The 26,489-nt window shown below is 46.1% G+C and overlaps 1 protein-coding gene across 2 annotated transcripts in view; it reads right to left on the bottom strand.

Moving 5' to 3' along the window:
• Nucleotides 1-234: 234 nt before the first annotated feature.
• Nucleotides 235-26,489, bottom strand: part of UNC5C (unc-5 netrin receptor C) — a 364,439-nt gene continuing 338,184 nt past the window's right edge. Inside the window, exons 12-16 of one of the 2 annotated variants that reach the window (XM_006084638.3) lie at nucleotides 26,139-26,372; nucleotides 11,560-11,709; nucleotides 9,209-9,373; nucleotides 2,090-2,268; nucleotides 235-1,072 (exon numbers count right to left, since the gene is read on the bottom strand). In XM_006084638.3, coding sequence (XP_006084700.1) covers nucleotides 907-1,072; nucleotides 2,090-2,268; nucleotides 9,209-9,373; nucleotides 11,560-11,709; nucleotides 26,139-26,372 — 894 coding nt within the window. In that variant the 3' untranslated portion in view covers nucleotides 235-906. The remainder of the gene's footprint in view (nucleotides 1,073-2,089; nucleotides 2,269-9,208; nucleotides 9,374-11,559; nucleotides 11,710-26,138; nucleotides 26,373-26,489) is intronic. The other variant, XM_006084637.3, reaches the window with a different exon arrangement.

The raw sequence follows: 26,489 nt of genomic DNA on the forward strand, positions 1-26,489 counted from the left end.
TGGGAGAAGGTGAGGCAGGTCTAGTCAATAGCTAAATACTAACAGTACTGCTAACAAAAACCGAAGCTAAAAGAAAAGCCTTTTACTAGAATACTTGTAAATACTCATCAATAATAATAATGATAATAATGATACCTTAAAAAACACCACTTCAGATTGCATATTACAAACACACATGTTGTGAAGAAATGCTTGTTTGTGTGGTTGAACGTGAATCACTGTCTTTCCTGCCACGCTGCAGCTTTATTCCCAGAGGGCACCGGGTGGGTGTCCCGAAGGAATAAGGACTCTTAGCTATTTCTCCTTCACACTTAGATTCTCCACTTCCCTGATACAAACAGTAACACTGGTTTTACAAGTTCTAGAAACAGAACACGATGGGAGGATTATCTGAGACACTTGATGCACGTGATTTGTAGCAAAAGTCTGTGATTTCTCTGTGAATCACTAATCTGAAATAGACACAACAAACCGTCCACAGCTTCAACTTCAAATGATTTAAACAAAAATAGAACGAGCCATGGACAGTGTCTGCATCCCTGTCCAATTTGATGTAAACAACGTTTGTAGAAATTGGGTTTGTTAAGAAAGTTTATCCATATATCTGGATAGCAATAAAAAGCGTTTCCTAGGAAACTGTAAGATCCTGTACCACACAGCATACAGCCCAACAAAGAGGAAAATTAGGTTGGTTTCTAAATTCAAGGTACAAATGTACACAATTGTTCTTAACTCCGGTGACGAGGTCCCATAAAGTGGGCGTATATAGCGGTAGTTCGTATCTGTTTTCCTTCTCTCTCCAGCTGCCATCTTGCCTGTGAAGCTCATTGGTCTGGTCTGGGTTTCCTCCTCAGCTGTGATCCCCGGGACGGCCACAGACTCCCTGTGCATTCAGTCCGGCGTGGGTCAATACTGTCCTTCTGCTGCTAAAGACACGACGGTTTCATGTCTTCCCATTTCTTCCAGGACAGCTGCCAGCATGCTCAGGTTTCCATCCGGGAAGTTCTGTGCTTCCCAAAGATCCAGGATTACTCCAGTGGGGCTTGATTTGGTGGCAAAGTAATTCAAGTACCTGTAATTGGGAATGAGCAAATGTGCTGCTTAATGGCATAATTTACAGGTCTATTTTCTCTATATACTTTTATTGATTTCAGAGAGAGGGAAGGAGAGGGAGGGAGGGAAGAAGGGAGGAGAGAGAGAGAGAGAGAGAGAGAGAGAGAGAGAGAGAGAGAAAGAAACATCATTGATGAGAGAGAATCATGGATTGGCCAGGCTGCCTCCTGCACGATGGGATTGAGCCCACAATTCAGACATCAAACCGTGACCTCCTGATTCATAGGTCTACACTCAACCACTTAGCTACACCAGCCGGGCAATTTTCTCTTTACTTTTTACAACCCCTTCTGTCTCTCCATTTGCCTGTTAAGTCTCTAGGTCTCGCTTGAGAGAGAAACTGTGTTTTCCAGTGAACCATCCTAAACAACTAGCCCATACTTAATTAGATCAGCCCCAGACAGGAAATGTAATGTTTAACTTTGTTAACCTCAACTCTGAGTAAGATAATTTAAGAGACAACATGTGTATGGGTCACATCCTAAACAGAAAATCAAGAGACTTAGGTTTTCCTTCCAGAAAAGGCTCTGACCATCTTTGACAGGTCACGCCGTGTCTCCCGCTTGGTAGCGATGGCAACGTTTTACAAGGACCAGGCCTCTGAGGTCTCCCTGTAACTGAATGTCAACGCTGCGTTTTGCATATTAGTGACTCATGCGGCTGGAGGTCCTGCTCTACAGGAGACGGAGAACAATAACTACTTTAGTGAGTGGATATATTACTTAGGGGGATTCAGCCTATCCGCTTTGCAGAGTCAATCACAAAAGCTGACACTTATAAATGTCAGATAAGCCCAGAATTTCTCTCAGCAATGTGTTTGCAAGATACAGAGAAGAAGCATAATGCACATTTGCAGAATGAAAGTAAATAGATGTATGGGGGGGGGGGAGGGGAAGAACGCCGCCCTATGTCTAACCGTTGCCAGCCTGGAGCCTTATGTCTAACAGAAACTAGTCCTGGCTCTGGCCATACCCACCTGTCCAGGCTTAGCTTGTGCGCCAGCATCCTCCAGTCGTGACCTCTTGTCTGGGGGGCATCCAGGCTGCTGCAGAGCTTCTGCCGGATCGGGGGAGGGATGCTGAAGGCACTGGGGCCTGTCAGGGTGGTGATGGTGCTCGCTGGGTCCAGCAGAGGCAAGTCGATGCCAGTAGGTTCCTGTAGTTCAGGCACAGGAACAACGCAGCATTATTTACGGAGACAAAAGCAGTCCCAGTCACCATAATGCCTTTTTGAGCAATAACAAGAGGATGGGGGCCACTGTTCTTCCTAGTAAGAATGGCTTCTTCCTGCCTGGGAGTTGTGATTAGCTATCTGCGACCTGGCTGGGAGGAAAGGTACATGTTGGGCTGACTTTGCATGGCCTTGGATTATTTATGAGTGAACAGATCTTGAACAGATCTGAGATCAGAAGGCCACAAGTTCAGAGTTTCAAGAGACTTCCTGGCCCTGAGGGGGAAGCCCCAGGCAAATGCCCCAGTAACTTCTCACTCTAACCTCCACAGGAGACAGATCTGGCTGCTTCAGTTGAATGAAATGGAACACAGCTCTTCTCTAAATGATACCAAATTAAGACTCATTTTTTGAAGAAAATGGTGAACGCAATATATTGCCATAGGGCAAGCTGCTAATGGCCTCTTCCAATGGCCGTACACCCTTATTTTGTTTAAATCTAATTTTAGTAGAGAGAACCATACATGGGCTTTTAAAATACTTTCAGCTCATAAAGCAGCACAAATGCAAAAATCCGAATTTCATCTGTAGGAGAAACTCTAATCATTTTCTGATCTGCTGCCGGTTGGAAAAGCAAAAGCAAATGTTGCCTGGGAACGATTAAAGCAATAACGGAAGAAAATCTCCTTAATCTACTTTAAATGTCACCTCTCTCTCTTTTTCTAAAGCAGGTAGCTCCTTGGTGTACGTAATGAGTTGCTGGAGGATAAAGGAGACACACACAGCTCCAACCATCAAGGAGACTCCGGTGTCTTGCAGGGCTCGGCACAGGGGTCAGTGCCGCCACTGCCCAGAGCCCCCACACCTCGCTGCTCCTGTGCGCGGGGCTGGCTGCCGTCTGGGTCCCAGTGTTGACTGACAGTGCACCCTGCATTCTGGGATCAGCAGCCAATAGTCACTGCTAGGCTTGTGTAATCCCACTGCACAGGGTGCATACGCACATTAGAGCTAAACACATTTTTTTGTGTGTGGTAATACAGTGGTGTTGGCTGCCATCACAGTGTTTGGCTTCAAAACCCAAAGCTTGGCAAATGGAGACTCCCAGGATTTCATTTGCTCCTTTGTGTTAACTCCAGCAGCACATGCCAGGATTTTAAAAGACTGGTAGGAAACACAGAAGCAACAATGGGAGTTGGAATCCCTGAATGAAAACATGACCCACAATTCTTTCCCTTCATCGGGCACGGAGCTCCTCCCAAGGGACTTTGAGGAGAGAGGGCTCCTGTCCTCAAGGACACAGGGCTCCAACGAAGGGAACCAGAAGCGTTATCTGAGAGCGCTTGGTGTTTATCGATGGCTTTATGGTGGGGATGTCTGAATCCAAGTGCCCAAACTGACATTAGGCATCAAACGATGTATGTCTCATGTATGTCCGGGTTGGGGAGGGGAAGGTGCAGAGAAAGCACATGGTATTTCCACAGCTTACTGCCATCCGCCACATGGAGTTCCTGCTTGCTTCTTGTGTGGACAATAACACCAGAGTCCAGGAGGAAACCCACCATGTCCCTCAAATACAACCACACCCTGATTGTGCCTCCCTGGAGGTTCAGTTCTTGCAGGGAGGGGTCTGCTTTGCACAGCGCTATCTCCAGAGACTCTTCTTGCTGTTGGTCTCAGGAACGTCCTTCTGCTTACCTGCACCCCATCCCTGTCTGCCACACTGATCTTCGGAAAGTGCCAAGCTGATGCCTCTCCACCCCCTCATTGAGAAGTACTACATGCCCCTCCTGCCACACGGAGCCCCAACTTTTAATCAGGCAGTTAGGGGTATCAGCACCATCTTCCTGGTCAGCTGGTATGAGGTCCCAGAGGTGATGCCTATAAATGCAGAGCTAGGTCTGACATGATGGAAGGGCCCCATGCCCAGGTGCTCCCACCACCTGACACTCTGACCCTAGTCTTTCTCAGGTTGCCTTGATGTGACTCAAACTTTCCTCAGATTGGATCACTCACTGTCCCTAGCACCTCTTTTAAGATAATCTCCGCCAGGCAAACCCCTCAAAGTCTGGACCAAAACCAAGTACCCTGAGCCTCCCCTGAGCAAATTCACCCATCAACCCGGAGACCTACAGCACTTCCCCCAGCTTTTCTGCAGCCCTCGGAGTCTGCCTATGCATGCTGGCTGCATTTATATATTACTTCCTTTGATTGCTCAAATTTCTTGGAGATGAGAGTATTTTGGTCATCCTCAGAACTCCTGTGATACTCAACACGTGGGACCTACTGAGTTCATATTTGCTGAAATGGAAGAAAATATTTTTCCTAGTACAGAAAGGGTCTGAAGCCAGTTTCTGGCAGACGCCCACCCCACAGAGTGGTGTGTGGAGCTTCCTTCCAACTAAATGTGACTAAGAGTATGGCTCTTCTCACTGCTACATCCTGAGGGCAAGGGCCAGGGCCAGGAAGGCGTGGCTCTCAGGAAGGTCTGCTCACCTCTCCATGTTGTCAGCCTTTTCCTAGTGAATAGAGAACCATCCCCACTTCACGTGGACCTTCCAGCCTGAGTCTCTAGTCCGGGCTACTGTGTCTGTTCACTTCTGTGTGGATGAAACAAGCTCAACAGGGCATAATGTCTTGTCTCTTTTATCAGATGGCTGACAACAGCCTTGGCGGTAAAAGAAAAATACACCTCTACGGTTACATTTAAATTTCATCTAGTAATTTCAGTTCCTATTAGCTCTTCCTTCACTTCCAGGTAAAAGCGGAGTTTACACTCACAGAATGCTTATTACAATAATCGTTTGTGATATGGGTACCATCTGTCTACGATGTTGTGAGTCCCTTAGTTAAGCATATGGTTTCTCACCATTAACCAAACAGCTGCTATGGGTGACGACACGCATTTTCAGCACCCAGTCCGCAGCAGATTCAACTTTCCACTCCCATATTCTGACTCTTCCTAAAGTCCACTAGGAAACCCAGGCTTTCCAGTGGCCGCTTTGAACAGAGTGCAGAAAACAGAAGAGGCCAATAGATGGGAGGGCTATAGCAGAGTGATGTTACTTTGAACATTTTAAATATTATTTATTCTCTGTGTACACAAAAGTGTTGTGTATTAATAGTTAACAGGGGCTATAAGATCTTCCTCTATAGCTAAAACGGAATGGAAGGCTTGACGAAGGCATGCTTCTCTCTTGGTGGTGATGGGTAGCTTCCCTGTTATTACTCCTCCATCCCTCTAAAAAACACACAAAAACTTTTCTCATTTACATTTTGACATTCACTGATGCCCATACTTTTCAAACATTTTCATTCTTCTTTTTTTAAAAATATATTTCTCTTGTCAGAGGGGAAGGGAGAGGGAGAGATAGAAACATCAATGATGAGAGAATCATTTATCAGCTGCCTCTTGCATGCCCCCTACTGGGGACCTAGCCCCCCAGCTGGGGATGGAGCCTGCAACCCAGGCATGTGCCCTGACAAGGAAACAACAGTGATCTCCTGGTTCAAGCCCTGAGCCACACCAGCCGGCAGACATTTTCATTCTTAAATTTCATCTTTGCGAGACTACAGGCTTGGTTTCCAGTTAAAAAATGTCTGGCCAAAGCACTTGGAGAGGAACAATTGCCGGCTCCTGACATCACCATGGTCTATGTCAAGCACAGCCTGGCCTCCCTGGCGGGCAGGGGTCCTCAGCCTGACTGCAGAGGCCAAGGGCCATGTCTCGTTATAAATGAATGCTGGGGAGGCCTGGAGAGGTGGGTGGCTGGGGGCGGGGCGGGGGGAGGGAGGGGGAGGCGCGAGCAGCACATTCCTGGCAAGTCAGCTCATGCTTGGGAGGCAGGACATGGCCACTGCAACCCTGTCCACCTGCCAGCTTGCGGGTGACCCTAGGAAGGAGCCCTGTGAGAAGAAAGACCTCACAAATGGAGCCTTTCTCTGTTTGGTTATGGTTTGTCCATCACAGTGCACCCCTTGTGGGAGCTTTTGATGAGGAGCCCGGGCTCAGGCCCTCCAGAGCAAACTGCTCAGAGCTGAGGCTCACTCCCCAACCTCAGAACCCAGCCCCACACTCCTCCCACCCCCCTCGGTGGGCCGCCTGCACCGCATTCAAATGCTAACAACAGTGGGACTCAGTGACCCAGAAATAAGAGCAGCACAGAGCCCTTTAATCCCCAAAGTCATCTGACTGCGGTGATTTCTGCCCCTCCCTCTGATACCAGGCTGGCACAGGCCTTCTAGGGGACTGAGGGCTGGCCTCTCTGAGCTGACTGCCACCACGTTGTTGCCAAAGAAATCCTCTTTTCCTCCACGTTGGCACAAGAAAGTCCTTACATGGTGAGCACACTATGCAGGACTGTCTCTTCCCTCAGAGGGCGGGGGCGGCGGACCTGGTGGGGAAGGGCCCTCCATGGCTCGCTCTCATTCTCTGCGCATCTGATCCACCTTTTCATCACACAGCCAGCCTTCCCGCTGAACAGAAAGCAAGCATCAAAGGGGCAGCCCTCCTTGCCCCCTCCAAAATCCTGCAGCCTTTGTTGTCGCAGGGCCTGGGTGGTTATTGAACTTTGCAGACCTGCTGGGCCCGGAAAGTGAACACACCCTCCGGAGCCAGCAGGGGTGGTGCTGTGCGCGGGGAGACCGGGCTGCGCGGAGGGCCCTGCGGTTGCCATGGCACCCTGACACCCAGCTCCTTCCTGATGAATGTCACGGGGTCTGTGACTAAAGTTGTTTATGAGTCAGAAGTCTCCTGAAACTCCAGGAGGAAATGATGACCGCCGGGCAGGCTGTGGGAAGAGGGATGGAGCGTCCTGGAGGCTGAGGCTCCCCGCCCTGGCTGGCAGAGGAAGACAGTCTGTAAATACAACGTGCAGAGCGAGGCTTGCTGCACCGCCTGACATTTCATTCCTCACTGCGCCCAAGACAGCCAGGGAGAAGCCGTCTTTTAAATCACAGGCTGTCCGCTGTGATTTAAAATACAAGGATCCCGGCGCTGCGGCTCAGCACGCAGCACGGAGCTGAGTCCCGCCAGGCCCTGGGCGAGCTGCCTCTGATCACTCTGCTTATTCTGCATCCTTTGTTCCCAGCAGGGTGTCCACTGGCAAACCACAACCCCAGGGACCAGGGGACCGGATCCCTTCCTGGCACCCTCTTTCCACACAGAGTGCTTGCTTACACGTAGCAGCGTGTGTTGCTGTCTCTGTAGTGGGGACTTAGGAAAGTGACCAACTGAACTGAGTGAGAATCACAGCAGAGAAAGGCAAAGGGAGGCAACTGGGGGGAAATCCACAGATTTTACTTTTATTTATGGAACACTTATCCTACCCCAGGGAAGGGGACATCTTTTCTTTGTTTTCTTAATTATCTTTATTGAGGTATAATTGACATGGAGCCTTATCCTATATAATAAAAGCCTAATATGCTAAGTGTCTGCTTGACCAGTCGGCTGTTCAACCAATCAAAGGATAATATGCTAATGATATGCTAAGGCCGCTCAACTGCTTGCTATGATGTGCACTGACCCCCAGGGGGCAGATGCTCCAACCGGTAGGTTAGTTTGCCGCTGGGGTCCGGCTGATCGGGACTGAGCAAGATGGGCTGGACACGCCCTGGAGCCCTCCCACAGTCCCTCCCTGGTTGGCCAACCTCCTGTGTCTCTTTCCTGCCCCGATCGTGCACTCGGGGAGGGGGGGAGCCCTCGGCCTGGTCGGCACCCTCTCGCAATCTGGAACCCATTGGGGGATGTTGGAGAGCCAGTTTTGGCCCGATCCCACAGGCCAGACCAAGCGACCCCACTGGTGCACGAATTTGTGCACCGGGCCTCTAGTATTATGCATATAATTCAACATGTGTGTAGATTGTGCAATGATCACCACAGTAAGCCTAGTTAACATCCATTCTTATATACAGTTATTTTTTCTTGTGATGAGGACCTTTAAGATCTACCCTCTTATCAACTTTCAAAGATGCAATACCTTATTGTTAACGCAGTCACCATGCTGTGCATGACCTTCTCATGGCTTATTTGCTATAACTGGAAATTTTTCCCACACCCACCCCTGTCTCTGGCATATAAATTTGTAGAATGATGTTTCCCAGAGATATTTCCTTTCAACAAGGAGGAAAAGGAAAGAGAAGAAAAAAGGAGGGGTGGGGGCAGAGGCCAGTTTCTTTTCCTCCACCTTAGTAGGCAGCACATGATTCCAGAAAGGTAGATGAGCTCCCTAAGGTTAGAAGGGGGCAGGGAAGAGAGGTGGCCGAGGTGGGGATGTAGCACATTAAGGGATGCTTTGGGGAAAGTTACTCCATGTGCACATTACTTACATTAACCTTATATTTGGGACTCAGATCTGCTGTAGAACATTAGAACATGATCCTTCGATTTATGTCATAAAAGTAAGACTTGTTTTTCAGAAAGGATTCCCTATTTTATTCCTTTACTAGAGGCCCAGTGCATGAAATTCATGTAGTTGGGGAGAGGGCGTCCCTTAGCCCAGCCTGCACCCTCTCACAGTCCAGGAGCCCTTGGGGGATGTCCAACTGACGGCTTAGCACTGCTGCAGAGGCAGGAGAGGCTCCTACCACTGCTGCTGCACTTGAGCCCAGCTTCTGGTTGAGCGGCGCACCCCTGTAGGAGCGCACTGACCACCAGGGGGCAGCTCCTGTATTGAGCATCTGTCCCCTGGTGGTCAGTGCACGTCATAGTGACCAGTTGTTTCACTGTTTGGTCGATTTGCATATTAGCCTTTTATTATATAGGATGTATCTAGCTCTCTGTGTTCATTAAAATATCATGTTATTAACAAATAAGACCTATAGAAAGCTTTTAAGGACTTCCTATGTGGCCTGTATCAAGATACCTTTGTTCTCCACATTGTCTCTCCTCCCCACGGTCATTCTGTCCCCGGATTTCGGAGCTTCTTACCTCTGAGACGGTGCAGTTGAGCTGGAAGATCTGCCCTTCTCCTTCCACCTGTCGCACACACAGTTTGCAAACCAGCTCCACCGTGTTCAGGCTGAATCTTTCCAGAGTGAATGTGCAGTGGAGGTTTCTTTGAGACCCACTCCAGATGTGGTAGAAAGGAATTTCCTAAAGGATACCAACGTGTTCACCACAAATGAGTGACTAATACCAAAGGTGAACTATCAGACACTGGGTTGCCAAGTACTCTTCTCAGCATTACACATACTACCTCATTTAATCACAACAGGCCTACCTCTCTATAAATCCATCCCAAACTGCTTTTCGAATGAAAACACTGAGGCCCAGAGATGTTAAATTAGCCAGCCAAAGCCCCACAGCTAGTAAGTGGCAGAATTGAGACCTGAACCCAGGAAGTCAGCCTCCACAATCTCTATACCAAACAGTCTGCCACTTGTCTCTCATTTACAAAAAAAAAAAAAAAAAGCCATTGTAAATGGATTAAATAAAACCTGCACACTCCAGTCATTGCTCATTAAAAGGAAGCCCTGCTGTGGTGTTCTGCAGAAAAGCAAAGAAGCTCTAAAGGACAGTGGGCTGATCCAGGTCCCTTTCATGCCCATATCCTCCCTCTGCACAGGACAGAGGGAAAGCAACGTGTACTGTCGTTGGGAACTGTAGACTCGGTTAGCTGCCGCAGAAAAGCCCTTGGCCTACAAGCACTGAGCCTCTAACTGGGGCTCCACTGTGTGTGCATTTTCACAAGTCTAGACTCCCTTACAGAGCCCATCCTAAAATCTGTTTCAATAAAGGAAAGAAAAGGTTGATACATAAAAAACGGATGGACAGGTGGCTAAAGGCAGAGAATGAAGTACAAATGAGGACACACTCCCCTCACTTACTTGGTGATTTGGGGCAAGTTACTTAACCTTTCCATGCCTCAGTTTCCTCATCTGCGAAAGAGTAAGCAAACGAATACCTAAGTCCAACACCAGCTGGCGTTAGATAGGTAAACCAAAGTGCATGAGTGTCTGGCTGAGCGTAGGCATTCAGCCAGCCTTAGTTGAACTAATAGCAGATAATCATTATTATAAACGTACGATTTCCCCTTACGATTACACAAAGGAGATTGTTCATAAAAGGGGAAGACTTGTGGACTTTTATGGCAGTTGCAAATTAGGGAGAAGAAGAAAGTAAAGGAAGAGATTTAATGAGAAAGTTAAAAGCCAGATCTCTCAATCAAGTGCTGAGTGATAAAGAAGACTCCGGCATGCACCCCCATCAAAGCGCAAGACTGCTATCCATTTGTCTCCCACCATGTATGTGTGAGTGTTAGACATATGAGAATACGAATGGAGCTGGACAATCTCCCCTTCGTTCCTTCTAGCATCTTCATTGACTTACACCAGGAAACCACAACCAGTCCAGTCGCAGTGCTGGCATGGGATGGGATTTACATGCATGTAGACCAGTCTGCGCAGCTTATCGAGGTGTGTCTGCATCTCCGGGACTGGAAATGAGGCTAGAGATCCTGCCACATAGTCTCCTGATAGCTCAGGCTGACGGAGGAGGAGGTGCAAAGCCCTGAAGAGTCCCTATGCTCTTTCCACAGGAACATACAATGGGGCTTGGGGTCGGTATGCTAATATTTACTACAATCCTGACCAGGTTTTATTATTATTTTTAAAATATTTTTATCGATGTTTAGAGAGAGAGGAAAGGAGAGGGAGAGAGAAAGAGAAACATTGATGTGAGAGCAGAACATTGATCGGCTGCCTCCTGCACGCCCCCTACTGGGGATCTAGCCCGCAACCTGAGCATGTGACCTGACCAGGAATCGAACCAGCAACCGCTTGGTGCAGGGGATGGTGCCCAACCAACTGAACCACACTGGCCAGGGCCCAGGTTTTATTTTACATTCTATTTCAGTTTCAAAACTGGGGTTTCTTCTAAGTTTTCAAAGTAAAGGGACTCTCCTAGCAAGGCCAAAGCCTAATTGTGTCATGAGGGATAACAGTGTTCTTCTGTTTCTCTTATGAATGCCTTCAAGAGTTTTTAAAATCAAGCCAATGTAAACATTTACCCTGAGAATGTCATGAGGGACTTGGAAGTCTTATTTGCTAGCACTAAAACAATGATAGTTCAATTATTTGAAGGAGAATTAAGAAAAAGGCATTCCTTCAAATATGTCTAGAGTATTTTTCAAAAATCTCAAATGATCCTAAATTAGTTTGGAGAAACAAGTGCTGATGTATGTCTGATTAACTCCAGGAAAGGGAATATGTTATGTCTAATAAGTGCAGTCCTCCCTCATGGAGTTGGCTCTAATCTTTAGTTCATCTTAGGCACCTTACCTGATACTTAGCCAGCAATTTGCTCTTCCAGAGGGAATGGGCGACGTCGTGAATGGACAGGCGCAGGTTGTGGGTGCTGCCTTTGAAATGAAGAGCCTTCGGTTCTTCTAGGAGCTGTCCTCCCATCTGTCTCTCAAGCTGCAAAACTTCCTGCAATGACATGGCCCAAACCGAAAGCAAGTTACTGAATTGTATCACTTTCATCAGCTCTCTCCTCCAATGAGTGTTTCCTCCTTGTGCCTTCCCGCCACCCTGCTAACTTGTGCAATCTGTGACCTCCACTGCTGCAGCCTGGAGGCCCTTCAGCTGAAGCCCCTGCCAGTGTGTATGTGACTGGATCCTACTGACCATCAACTCCGCCTCAGCAATCACACTGTGGGGGTCAAATTCATTACAGAGGGCACTTCCCGATGAACAAGCGGACTACTTATTCACATACAGGAAAATAACCATAAGAACCTCAAATGGAAAAAAAAAGAAAAGAAAAAGAAAAAATAGGTGGAAATATAAATAGATAAGTAGATTTTCAATGAACTTTTAGGGAAAGGGGCAAGTAACTAGCAAACAAACCCATGTCTTGGACATGGTAAAACCAGCTCATGAACAAAAATTTGGAATGTTTGGGGAATTTTTTTCAATCTTTTGTAGTTTCCATAGCTACAGAAATAAAATAGTGATATTTTGTTTGAAATAATCCATTACAAAATTTCAAGTTATCAAAAAAAATGAATTGTGTTCACTATGTCTTATTAGAGGAAAATATACTGATGTAGATTAGAAAGGTTTCTCGGTATCATAATTGAACTAAACAATTACTTAGCTTAACTTTTAAAAAGAACATCTCAGTAACTGTGGCTGATAAAAAAATGCTATATAGCTTTACTTATACTATGAAGATGTAAAACGAAGACAAATTCTATATGTACTTACATCCCTCAAGCTGGTTAATGGGAGTTAATGGGGCATTTCCACTACAGCTGCAATTATCCAAACAGCATCAAACCACAGGTGATCAATGAACAAAATACCCTGGGTCTCCTTTGCTGTCTACAGCACCCCTGTGCTCGCTGTGCACCTCTCATGCTTTAAACGTTTTAGTGACACAAATATGAGGTACATTGCAACCTTTTTTTAAAAAAAAAATAGGAGTTCAAGAAAACAACAGATTTTATAAAAATGTAAATTTTCTTCTTTGGTGAGATTTCAATAGAAAACATGGGGTTCAATAACAGAGGCCGTTTCACACACATGTATTGGGCCCCTACCAGGATACCAAGCACACATGGGTCACAGAGGAGAACTGTGACTATGGAACCAGACTGCCGTCCAGTAAGTGCAGGGCTCACCAACATCATTGATTAGATGTGGACAGCTCATTTTAAGCTGCTTCTTTAGCGGTTCTCAGCATCCATCCTCTCTGAGCCAGGCCACTATTCTGAACAAGGCAAGCTGCTGAGCGGTCCTCTAAGGCGTAGGAAATGTTAGGATTTCAGACTGGGTCTGAAATGGTCTCAGACTGGGACTCCCCTAATTAGTGTCTAATGGAAGAGATGAGGCAATAGCACATTGACGGAAAGACCAGCATGGTCCAGCTGCTTGAGAGTATTGACGCTGAGGTTATTCAACTTCTCTGGCTGATGAGTAGCTATTACTTGTGACAGGAGCCTGAGCAGTCAGCCAGCCCCCAACCAGTCAGTTGCCACCTGGACACATATGTTGTGTCATGGTGCCCTGGCTCCGCTGTGCCTGCAGCTCGGCAGGCTCTGAGGGACCCCAGTAACTGCACAGATCCACCCAGCCCAGAACCACATGCTCCTCTTGGACCTCCTCCTACAGCACTTCACACTCCATTCTGGATAAGAAGCTGGCCATGTGGAAATGAAGACACATAAGAAAAGGGAGGGTTAATTGCAGTTTCTTTTGCTTCAGCAGCCAAGTATAATGAGCTTATGTTGATCATGTTCATGCTCAGTGTCTAGTTAGCATAATAGAGAAAGCTGATGTTCCCAGTGAACCTGGCACCTGACAAATTCTAAAGCTAAAATGATGTTTGTTTATAAGCCATTAGAAGAAAAGAAACATAATTAGAAATCTTTGAGATTACAGTCATGCCAATCAATCAGTTCTAGCTTCTTTCCAGTAGACCCTAATTACCTCATCAAGACGTCTAAAGAGCAATCGATAGTAATTATCTGATTACTATAGATCTTCATTATGTCCAAATTATCTCCCTGGGATGTCTGAAAAAAGATGCATTGTATTCCGGGAGGTAATTGTACCCAACAATGTATAATCCACACTCCATTCCTACAATCAACATAGATTGCAGAGGATATAGAGAGCATTGTCAGTTTTCTTGGCAGGGAGGACAATTGAAAAAAAAACCACCCTAAATTGCCTATTGGCCATGACCTTGAAGTCAAGAAATCTAATGCCACGTTTTAAGCACAAAGTCTGGGTTGGCATCAGCCCAAGACTCAGTCCTTGGCTTTGGCATTGACCTCCAGTCATGGTAAAGAGTTCTTAGCAGGGAAAAGGACTGGGCCAGCTTGAGTCCTTTTTGGAGAGAAAGTCCCAAGTAAAGTGCCATTTTATTACATTTTTTAATTTAATTTTTGTAGTTACTTCTTTTTAAAAAGGGACAGTTGATATTGAATATTATATTAGTTTCAGGTGTATAGCATAGTGGCTAGACATTTATATAATTTACAAAAGGATTCTCCCTCCCCCCCATAAGTCTAGTACCTTCCTGGCACCATACATAGTTATTAAACTAGTGTTGACTATATTCCCTATGCTATAAAGAAAGTGCCATTTTAGACAACGAGACCAGAAAACACACACTTTCCATATTCCTAAGCTCTCCATCTCTCCACCAACCAGGAATGACACTATACTGCTGCCCAAAGCTGGAGGAACCTGCCTTTTCTCCCCTTCATTTGGATGTGAACCCTGGTGAACGATAGACTGCCCATCATGCTTAGAGCATCCATGCTCAGAGCAGAGGTCTCTAAACATATGTGATTGCCTATGCCTATCAGCCCAAAATCCTGAGCATGCATTTTTGAGCGTTATGTTTATTTATAAATCATATACCTATATTAGCATCAACATGTTAATCTATACTAATAAAAGCATAATATGCTAATTAGACCGGACAGCCGAACGACCTTCCAGACGTCCTTCCAGACAAAGCCGGGGCTGTGAGGGCCGAGGCCTTTGCACAAATTTCGTGCATCAGGCCTCTAGTATATTATAAAAGCACAAACAAAGGCAAACACAGATAATTTATGCTGTTTTTCCCCCTGGGGTGTGCAAACTCCATTTTGGAGATTGCTGGCTTAGTCAGCTGTTCTTTCACTCATACCTTTGGGAGAAATCAGCCCAGGTGTAAATGACTCAGTTAAAAGGATTCCTACAAAACTGAAATTAAATGTATGTGTGTGTGTGTGTGTGTGTGTGTGTATGTGTTGTTTTTTCCCCCCTAAAAAGTAACAACTGGTATCATCACACTCAGGATGTTCAACCTCAAGGAAACAACAAAATAAAGGAAAAGACGATAACTAAAGCACAAATTAAATATATTAAAGTGGAAATTAAAGATATTATAACTAATAAATAAAACAACTCCTTGACAACTAAAATAACCTAAAACCATACATGAGTTGGAGATGACTTGCCACAGACAGCAAATCCCATATATGTTTGAGTCAGAAGACAGAAGAAGCAAGCCCCCTTGATGGGCTAATCAGGCTTTTACTCCATATTGTTATGGTTTAAGTATTAAAATTTCAGATATTTTATAGCTGATCCCACTTAAAATACTGTAACTTGTATTTCAAAAAGCTTGATTTCCGAAATTCCTTCTGCATGAAATTTTGGTTATTAAACATATGACACAGATAAGTAAGAGAACATTAAAGTAACAGTTGTCTGAATCAGTAAGATACAGCGTCACAGTTCAGTGCTTTCCTTTCCTTAATCTTCCTGGGCACGTTCATTCAACTTCAATGAAGCCTCATGCTCTGCCAGGAACCATGCCAGGCTCTGGGGCACACAGACAAGTAAGTCCCGGTGCATCCTTGCCTCAAGCCACTCAGGGATCATGGTCAGGAGACTGACAGATAAATATGTAACCCCAGCATAGAGTGCTCAGCTCCAACACAGGCTGCCTTTGGATCCCAACCATTCGGATATCCCATACTCCTTAAAGGAGAATCGGAACAAAATCTATTTAAGGTCAAAAGATTTAGGAAGACTTAAGAAAAATCTCATGACCTTGGAAAGAAATGAGGTAATAGGAATCAGAATCATCTAGGCTCTTTGTTCTCAGAAATATCAATGCCACCTTCCTTGGCCAAGGTTGTCGTCCCTCCTGGCAGCACCCCACCTCAGCGCCTTGCTTGGCTCTGGGTGACTCTACCTGTTGCTCTCACCTGCTCGCTCTGCCTCTGTGGGAGAGGTCACTTTCTGACTGTCAGCTCCATTTGCACCCTCTAACAACTTTTAAAAGACTCTCAGGGGTCAGTTATCAATAGAGGTGTTGCTAGCCCATCGCTTCACAGTAACACACACTAGAACCCCTGGTATAATGTCACCAGGAGCAGGCCCCTGTGTGTCAGAGCTTGGTTCCCATGGGCGCCTGAGCGATCCAGTGAGCTGGCTGCGTCCCCAGCGCAGTGGCCGCCCAGCACAGGCCCTGGTGGAGGGCTGTATTGATTCAGGGCACCTATGAGGGATTGCAGGGAAAGCAGGGACAAGGGATTCCACAGTAGAAACAAGCAGCTTTCACAATAACCAATTAAACCAAGACATTATCCATGTCGAGCCATTAGCCTGGGCCACTTAAGAGCCACAATAAATCCAAGCTGTTTTAAAAGGCTGGACGGACAAAGGGAGCCCTTCTGGCCTACACCCAGCGCTCTCGCTCTCTCCCAGGCTCTGAGATGATAGGCTCTTCCCTCATTAGGGACTGACAGAGCAAGGCCCGTGGGAGGAGCCCCACAGCTCCAACACTCTGGTCCCTAACCCAGAACGTCTCTCTGCATTTCTGCCTGGGTTAGACCGCATCTGCCTCCACTGCCACTCTTTTTTTTAATTTCAATATATTTTTCTTGATTTCAAAGAGGAAGGGAGTGGGAGAGAGAGATAGAAACATCAATGATGAGATAGAATCATTGATCGGCTGCCTCCTGCACGCCCCACACTGGGGATGAAGCCCGCAACCCAGGCATGTGCCCTGGACTGGAATCGAACGCAGGACCCTTCAGTCCGCAGCCTGATGCTCTATCCACTGAGCCAAACCAGCTAGGGCTCCACTGCCACCCTTGTTAGTCCTCCCCCTCCGGGTCCTTCCCAGCTCTGGCCAGTTTTCCGTAACTGTCAGTCTCACTGAGTGCCCATGAGAGCCCCAGGCGACAGAGCTGCTTAGTCTGAGATTCATGAAGCCGGTACTTAAGAACATGACCACTTTGCCTGAGCGCAGGGTAGTGACTTGATGCCAGAAACCTTGTGAGGTGCTGGGGCCCTGGCTCTGTCCTCCACACTGTGTGCTCACACTTATCCCCTGACCACCACCCCCTGCCAGGAATTGCCTCCTGTCTCGCATCAGCATCACTGCTCTGAATTGTGCCTCCTCCTCTCCCTTGGAGGCACTTGTCTTAGCTTCCAGTTTCTCAAGAGATGAACGTCCTACCTCTGGGCATCTGGCCTTTAGCTTCCTTCTATGTCTGGGTCTTGTTTTCCCTCCCACATCTCTCCTACCACTCCTTTCCCTTTCTTATTAGAAATCTTATCAGGAGAGAAAGGAAGACGCCGATGATGAAGGTTAAATCTCACATAACTCATTAAAATCTCGTCTGCAAGAGAAGGTTGGAGGAGGTTAAAGCCAGGCTGTTTGCTGTGCCTTGCTTTCTCGGTATTGTCTGGATGAGATCCATCTGCACACTCTTTATACTTGACGGAAACACGGAGCCCTGAATCAGCCGCATTCAGTGCTGCCAGGGAGCCTGGGGACAGCGCCAGGACCTGAGCAGGTGGAGGCAGCTCCTATGGGCAAACCACCAGTAATACCACCCAGAGTTGGAGCGCAAAGGGCAGTGAATGAAAGCGTGGCCAGCCTGGCACTCCGGGGGGTCTGTTTTGGACTGATTGTACTGCTCCCTGGAGAGGAACCCACACTCCACGCCCGGTCTAAGGCTCTGGACCAAGCACCAAGGGCCGAGGTGGGCCGTTCCAGACCTGTGCCCACCTTCCCCATGCTTCTGCCATATGGACACAGAGCTCTGGGGGCACAAAGAATGAACTGGCAAACTTTGTTCAGCATGCCACGCCTGTTAAACCTCAAAAGACCAACCTCCAAGGATTGTGCTGACTGGTGTTTTAAAAAAATCACATCTCCCATCAGATTTTATGGAACCTGCTTTGCTCCTATTCATGCTTCCATCCCGTGTTGAAAACTGCCCTTGTCGTTCAGGGATGAGGGGTTTCTGTCTTTGCTGTGAAGCTGGCACCACTGTGGCTGTCACAGCTGTGGGCCTGCACTCTTCCAAAGCAGAGGCCAGAGAGAGCGCCATCCTTCCCTCCCGCTCCCCGCCAGCTTTCCAGGGTCACTGCTCTCAGCTCCCCACATGCCCATCCTCCTCCGGCCTCAGGCCTCTGGCTGCAGAGCTGGCCGCGGGGACATCTGACTGTCAGCGGCCTGGCCTCCCCCACCTGGCTCTCGTCACCGCTGCTGGCATCAGGCCTGGCCATGCTACTCTCTCTCCCACTGCTCACGCTGGGGGCTCTGCCCTCCCCCTGAGTTTTTCTGCCCTACTTCACCCTAATAATAAGGCTGGGCTCCTGTGACCACGTGCAAACACTTCCCAGCAAGCCACTGTTTCCAGGACTCTGCCTGCTGCTCCCACAGCTGCCGCCGCCACGGATGCTTGGTTTAAGCTGCCCCTTCCAGCCGTCCTGGTCATGGTGGCTTGTGATACTTGTGCAACAAAATGCCAAAGGGTAGCACTCAGGGAGGTGGGCGTGTCACTTGTCCACCTCTGCTCATACTTCTGAGGAAAGACGATTCTCATGTCTATGTATCAGGAATAAGACTTTTTAGGTTGCTTAGAACAATGATGGTGAACCTTTTGAGCTCGGAGTGTCAGCATTTTGAAAAACCCTAACTTAACTCTGGTGCCGTGTCACATATAGAAATTTTTTGATATTTGCAACCATAGTAAAACAAAGACCTATATTTTTGATATTTATTTTATATATTTAAATGCCATTTAACAAAGAAAAATCAACCAAAAAAATGAGTTCGCATGTCACCTCTGACAAGCGTGTCATAGGTTCGCCATCACTGCTCTAGAATTTCTGAAGTCATCTTGTGTTTCTTTTCACCCTCAGCACGTCATTTTTAAGTTTCTGAATTAATTTTCTGTTTCCGCAGTAAGAAATCGCCATACCCTTAGGGCCTTGGAAAAACACGCATTTATCACCTTCCTTCCTGTAGGTTAGTCTGACACAGGTTCCCACTGAGCTAAAGCCACGGTGTTGGGGGGCAGCCTTCTTTCCCGGAGGCTCTAGGGGAGAACGCTGCCAGGTCCCTGCGCCATGTAAGGGGACACGTCACAGTGCCTGAGCACTGTGTGTAGATATCTTTGCCTGATAGGAGCACTGAAGAGATGCCTGGCCACCACGACTTCTATCTTATTTTTCCTCTTAAAAAATTTATTCAAAATGGCAGGTAATTTCTAGAATATACGCTAAGGCGAGATCCAGGACCAAGTCACATGAGAGGATGACAAAGGCGAGTACATTTGGAGGCACCAAGTGATCCATGACTCTGAACGGCTGACCCACCAGCCTGCTACCAAACCTGGATCATCCCACAATTAGATCGCAATTAGAGTTATATTTTCATTGAGCCATTGTCTTCAAAATGCCAGTATAATCGAACTGCCCACCTAAGGATAATTACCATTAGCAAGTGTCTATTTTGTGCCAGGAAATTGAGTGACTTTGGTCTCCTTGAATCTTCTAAGGGTCCCTGACGCCGACCAAATGACTGTCCAAAGTGGTCAAGTTCGATGACCAGAGCCACAGAGCTGAGAGTGGCAGAACCAATGAAGCCAGCCAGCCTGACGCACCCTTTCCTTCACGCCACATCCTTCCACACGCTCGGCAGGGAAAACACATTTGTAACCTCTAAGGCATTTTTTGTTGGTGTTATCTAATTATGTGTTACATGTATGAATATATTCATTTAATTCCCGAGACCAGGATCCTGAAATTACATCAGTTTAGTTTTGAGGCTTTTTGAGGAAATGGAAAGAAAAGATATGGTTAATCGGGCCAATTCAATAGAGGGCTGGCCTTGCCGGGGGGATAAGAGACAGGGCCGCAGGTGCTCCGGGTTTAGTAGGGTCATGTTTTGTCACAGAGGGGGCCTCAGAAGGACACCAATGAGGAAGGCATCCGGAGGCAGCACAACAATAACACCTTTTACGGGCTCCCTGACTGTCTATCCATTCAGCCCCCAAAACTGAGTATGGCACAGTCCTTAAATGGATTTCCTATTTTCTTTCATTTTCAGCATTTCTCTTATTTTTTCCTATTTTTTTAAACAAAATACGATATTTCACAGTTACTGTACCAAAGCTGTAGCCTAATGTAGGGCATGTGAAAAACAGAGCAATGCAAAGAAGAGTCTTCTCATGGCAAATAACTACATGAAGAAAGCCAGCCTATATTAATACACATTTCTTTGTGTCGCATAGGCATGTACATTTGCCAGAAATTCAATAACCATCACAGACGGCCCAGCTCGTATGCAAATAATTCCTCTTTTAGGTTCTGAACCTCGGAGTTCAGGATAAACCCCTTTATTAACGTAGAAAAAAAATCTCATAAATTATACCATTACGATAAGGGGGGCAGAAATTACTTATTTCCATGTAGATGAATGTTTCTCCTGGAGTGCTTTAAACTTATTGCAAATATAACCTTGTTCTCTATTAATTTCTGGTTTATTATCACTAGGATTTAAGTCTTTGCAAATAATGAAATGAAAAACACCAGTATCCTTAATTTAATCACCTGAACAGGAAAGAGGAAAGCTGTAGTAACACCCAATACCACCTTTTCAATAGATGTGACCTCTATGAACTGGTTCTAAACTACTCTCAGGATTCTCAGCATCTTCATCTCTTTCCAGGAACTCAACTTGCACATGGCTGTCACAGCTCCTTCGAGCACATGAGCAGGGAAAAACAACAACCCACGTGAAAGGGGTATGGAAGAATTCATTTGTCTCCCAGCAGCCTTGCCTTTCCCTCCAGCAGTCACTGCCGGCATTCTAATTCTACATCAGTGCTTCCAAATTGCTAAATTGCAGCTTTTAAGTTTCAGGTGATCATTTTTGCCCTCAGGCTTAACAAAACTCAAGGAAATTGTTATGAGAGCTGCTGAAGTGCAAGCAGTGGGTGGGAAGATAAAAGAATGCAGCAGGGCTGCTTGAAACTAATGCAGTGGTCTTGTCCCTCCAACCCCCATCCCCATGGACAATATAAGTGGAAATTCGTATTCTGGCCATGTTCAGCTCCAGACATCATCTTCTCCCAACAGCTCTCTGGACGGTGAGGTCCTTAGCCTTAGAAGGAGAGCTCCACTGGGCTCCCCACTCTGCCCTAGCCCAGCATTCTGTGAGGGTTTCTGCAATTCAGAAAGAATCCCCAGTGCACAGCCATAACTGTAAGAAAATATCAAGTCTGGGGAGACCCACTTTGGGGCAGCATTTGCTGTGCTGGAGGTGCAGGTGGTAGAGGAATGAGAGAATTAAAGCACAAACAAGGAAGCGGGGCTCCTTTTCATCAGAGCCCAGACTAGGTGCGGAGAGGCTGAAATGAAAGGTTTCAAGGGTGAAGGACAGTGGCGGCTGAGGGAGCATCCCTTGGGTGGCTCAATAGGAGTTAAGTCTTTGTGAAACACAAAGGGGCCGTGATAAAATCAGGGACTTGGAGAGAGCAGGAGAGACTTAGAAGAAGTGCTCTGTGAAATCTGATGTGTCAAGGAGGGACAAATGAGGTCTGGCCTGTGTGGCTCAGTTGGTTGGGCATCATACTGTGCACCAAAAGGTTGCTGGTTTGATTCCTGGTCAGGGCACATGTCCGGGTTGTGGACTCGATCCCTGGTAGGGGGCATCAATGTTTTTCTCTCTCTGTCCCTCTCCCTTCCTCTCTCTCTTAAAAAAAAAAATAAATATTTTTAAAAACTATATATATATATATATATATATATATATATATATATATATATATATATGATAAATGAAAGGATTGTGGAGAATCAGGGCAGATATCTTGAGATTATAATAGACTCAATTAGCAATTTATGAATTTTTAGAGCAACTCAACATCCTGGAAGTAGAAGTTGAAGGCTCGTTCGGTGGAGGTCCTCTTTAGCTATGCAAATGAGAAAAACCTGCAGCAGTTCCAGATGGTAAGACATTTCAGAGTGGGAGTGAGTTCACTGTGGATGTGGATATGAGCAGATAAGGGTTTGTGGACCAGGAGATTGCAAAAGGTTGAGGGGGTTCTTCCTTAAGAACAGAGGGAAGTTGCTTGCACCTTGTGTATAAGAGCTGGAAGGTCATGTGATTGTGGTCAGAAAGGAGCAGCTTCATAAATGGAGACCTGGGTGTGGTTGTAATGAGGATTAAACCTAGAGTGTGTCTACACTGGTGGATAGATAATATGGGATGATGTGAAAGCTACTAGAATAAATCTGGGCAAAGGAACTGTGATTAAGTGGTGACTGAATTTGAGAGGATGCTGGGAATAAAATGGGTAGAAAAACAACAACACAAGGCAGGTACTGCTAGCGTGGGGATATACAGGGTGGGGCAGAAGTAAGTTTACAGTTGTGAGTATGGGAAACACAGAGTTTACTCTTGCATTGTTACTTATAAATTACAACCTACTTTTGCCCCACCCTATATATTAAGGGTATTCTGCACCAAGGAACTAAAATGGGTAATGAATAACAGAGTAACAGAAGAAATAATAACAGGACAGAGAACTAGTCCCTGAAATACAGCGACGCCCCAGAAGTGGTCATGGGGTGTGAGAAGTATTGGCACTTTTCCCTCCTGGTCCTGTGGTTAGTTAGAGGGTGTCGTCCTGACTGTAGGGATTGTGAGAAATGTCATGTTGCAGTTAATGTGAACAGGTAAAGGGACGGGGGAGAGAATGATTTGAGGATGTAGGAAAGTTTGTCCTTAATAGGGTTAAAGTTCCAAAAAGACCTGTGAAAGTGTTTTGGATAATAGTTCTGAATCTTGGCTGCACAATGGAATTATCCAGGAAATGCGGAAAACAAAAATACTGTACAAACAAAAACCAATACCCAGGCCAATTAGATCAGAACTTTTGGGTTGGGATCCCAGAGCAAATCTTTTTTAAAGCTCCCCACCAGGCTCCTATGTGTGTGGGATAGAGGACTACAGATTTAGGAAGAGCATAAGTGAGAAGTGGGCGGGGGGGGAGGGCTAAAGAAGGAGTAGGTATTTGCAAAAGACAGTGTTTATGGATAGCAGACAATAGAGAAGTAGGGATATGGTAGAGAGACTGGTAGGGAACCCTGGCAGGCAGGGTGCCAAAAAGGCAGAACTGAGGTAATGAAGGGCCTTTTTCTGAGTTTATCGGCCCCCACTTTCTAATTCCAGTTTGGTTGTGGCTGAACAAATTGTCTCCTTGTTAAGTTACTCAACTTAGACCGCTCACCTGTAACTAGGATTTTGGCATTTCTGCACTATCCAAAGGCCATGAGGTATAAGACGCCTTATCCATTATTCATGTTTGTTTCAGGCTAAGTGCTGGATCCCCAGATGCTGAGAATTTATAGATGTCTACTTGGAAAGCACTGACCACAACACAAACTGCTCTTGGGTGTTTTCACGGCTTAAACCTGTGCATCAGTCTTTCTTGGTGTTGACCACTAATTAAAATAATCAAAATTACTTATAGACTATTATTTTGTTTGCATGGATTTGTGTGTGTCTGTTGGGAAGAAAGGTCAAGAGTGCCTGAGTGTAGAACTATGTGTGTGAATACAAAATACGTGTATCAAATAGTTCAAGTATGATGTACATCTTCTGCAACGATTTTTCTTGGAATCATTAAAAAGATTCACCTTAATCAGATCCCACGACTCCTCTACAAATACACGTTTCCCTAAGAAGAATTTAAGCCTAGGATGATTTCTATCCTGACAGAGCCTTAGAAGTATCACATTTGCAAAGAATATAAAAGAAATAACCTTAGGCTTTACACTTGAGCTGTGTGTTCACATCATTTATTCAACATCAGAAACTCCTACAGGCTCAACCATCAAAAACATATCCAGTGACTGACTGTCTCATTCTCTTCATGGACCCAACCTGCCACACTCAGTCTTCATGACCCAGAAATACTCTCTGGATAGAAACACCGGAAGGAAATACCCTGATTTTTCAGAAAAATTGCCTTACTTGACACATTTTTCTTCCACTTCTCGTCTTCCTTCTCTGGGTGCTCATCCTTCAGAAGCTCCTTTGAAGGCTTCCATTCATCCTCCCTTGCAAAGCCAGGGCTCCCCTTTGGTCCCTACGATCTAGGGCAGGCATGTCAAACTCGAGGCCTGTGGGCTGCATGCCTCATTTAAACAAGGAAGTGGCCCTTTGAGAAACCCACGTTAGGATTGGAGAGTCCAGACTGCAGCCAGAGGCCTGGGAATGAGGCTTGTACTCTACACTCAATAGCTGTGTGACCTAGAGTGACTTACTTAACCTTTCTGTGCCTTGGATTGCACTTTTTAAAAATGGGATAATGAGCCCTAACCGGTTTGGCTCAGTGGATAGAGCGGCAGCCTGCGGACTGAAGGGTCCCATGTTCGATTCCGGTCAAGGGCATGTACCTTGGTTGCGGGCACCCCAGTAGGGGGTGTGCAGGAGGCAGCTGATCGATGTTTCTCTCTCATCGATGTTTCTCTCTATCCCTCTCCCTTGCTCTCTGTAAAAACTCAATAAAATATATTTTTAAAAAAATGGGATAATGCTATCTTATAGGGCTGTTGTGAAGATTATGTGGGTTAATAAAAAATATTTAGAAACTTGTCCAACACATAGCAAGTTCTCAGTAATGTTTATTATTTTTATTATTTTCTCCCTCTACTCTCCCTTGATATTACTTTTTATCACCATGAATGACAACTATCAATATACAGTTGGTTCCTGAGTCTCTATCTCAGGATTTACTCTGTTCAGAGAGCCACACCCATATTTCTATGCCGTGGGCATTTTTGTCCTGATATCTAATTCCTATTTTGAATTCAATACACCCAAAGCAAAGGCACCATATCACACCCCGAGCTGCTACCGACCACCTGGGTTTGCTATTGTGACTGGAGGCAGGCTTGCTCCACGCATTCGGTGTTCGTTAGCAGGTCCTGCAAGAGCTACTTGAACAGGACCTTCCACACCTATCCTCTTCTCATGCCTCTGTCATCACCCCAGGTCTTCCATGCTTTTCTTCTTAACTTGACTCTGTCTTTCCACTGACATCAGACTAAGATTTTAACATCTATTTCCAATCATGTCTTTCTTCTGTTTAAATTTCTCCAGTGAATCCCATTAACTGAAGAAACTGAATCTCAACTCCTCTAGCTGGCAGTCAAGGTTCACCCAATAAAACTCCCGTCTGTCATTCTACTATGCACCCATAGAGTCTGTATTCAGTGTCCCCTCCGTTTCTTCATGCTGTCCCCTTCACCTAGAAATCTTATAGTTTTTTCCCCATTATTGCTGGTCAAACCATATTTTCTTTAGGGCCAATATAAAATGTTAGCTTCTCCTATTTCCTTAAAATAATATGTTGCCTCCCTCTCTTGAACTTCCACAGAACTTTGCATTCATCTGTGGTCTTTATCACACTCTGACTTGTCTCCTAGTCCTTGGCATGCTTCCTTTATTCCTCCTTTTAGATTGTAACTTCTCCAAAGGCACTTACTATGTCCCTTACAGCTTCAAATGGGATCAAATGAATGGCATAATGGCACCAGGTACTAAGCTTATTTATTCTGCAAAGCAGCAGCCTGTTGTCAAATGCTAACCCTCTCCCTTGCAGTCCTCATAAAAAGAATGGGAAAGCATATAAATGCAGTAGCACACAAGAGGAACATACAGTGTGAGCAATTATGCCAATTCCTTTTATAGGAAGAACACAGCTGAGATAAACATGGAGGCAGATTATTTACCAGCCACAAGTCTCCTTGCCAAATTCTCCCTTCTTAATTTTTCATTAAAGAAAATCAAGGAAGGTAAACAAAAGTAGCCCTTGGGAGGGATCAGTGTAGTGGAAACAGCTCATTTATCAGCCTGGTCTTAGAGAAATGTCTCATTTTTTAAAAAAAATTGCACCTTTTGAGGCCGAACACTTGTGTCCACACACTGGGGTGCGCGCGCACGCACACACATACACACACACACTTACTCTAGGTGTGCGCAGCCAACCTTTGGGGTGAAGGTGAAGAGGGCAGGTCAGGCAGGAGCCACTTACCTTCAGGGCATCTTGGGTGTCATCCAGACAGTAGACTCGGACGCTGTACTCTAGAGAGGAGCAGCAGAGTGGCCCGAAGATGGCCAGCTTCAGGCGCTTGGCGGCCCCTTTGGTGATGGACTGCCCAACCAGGGTGTAGGTGCTGAGGTTCTCTGTGAGGAGGTGGCAGGCTTCTGCATCCAGCTGAATGTAGCAAGGGGTGGTGAAGTTTTCCTCTCCCACCACCACCACATCCTGTGGGACAAGAGGGAAGGGATCCTGGCTGAGCACCGAGGACCCTGATGCCGACCAATGGTGGTAGAGGCCGTAGGCCCTCTTCTCCTGAATTTGCTTATGAATTTCCCTACTCTT

The sequence above is a fragment of the Myotis lucifugus genome, unplaced genomic scaffold (assembly GCF_000147115.1).
Source record: "Myotis lucifugus unplaced genomic scaffold, Myoluc2.0 scaffold_12, whole genome shotgun sequence".
NCBI lineage: Eukaryota > Metazoa > Chordata > Mammalia > Chiroptera > Vespertilionidae > Myotis > Myotis lucifugus.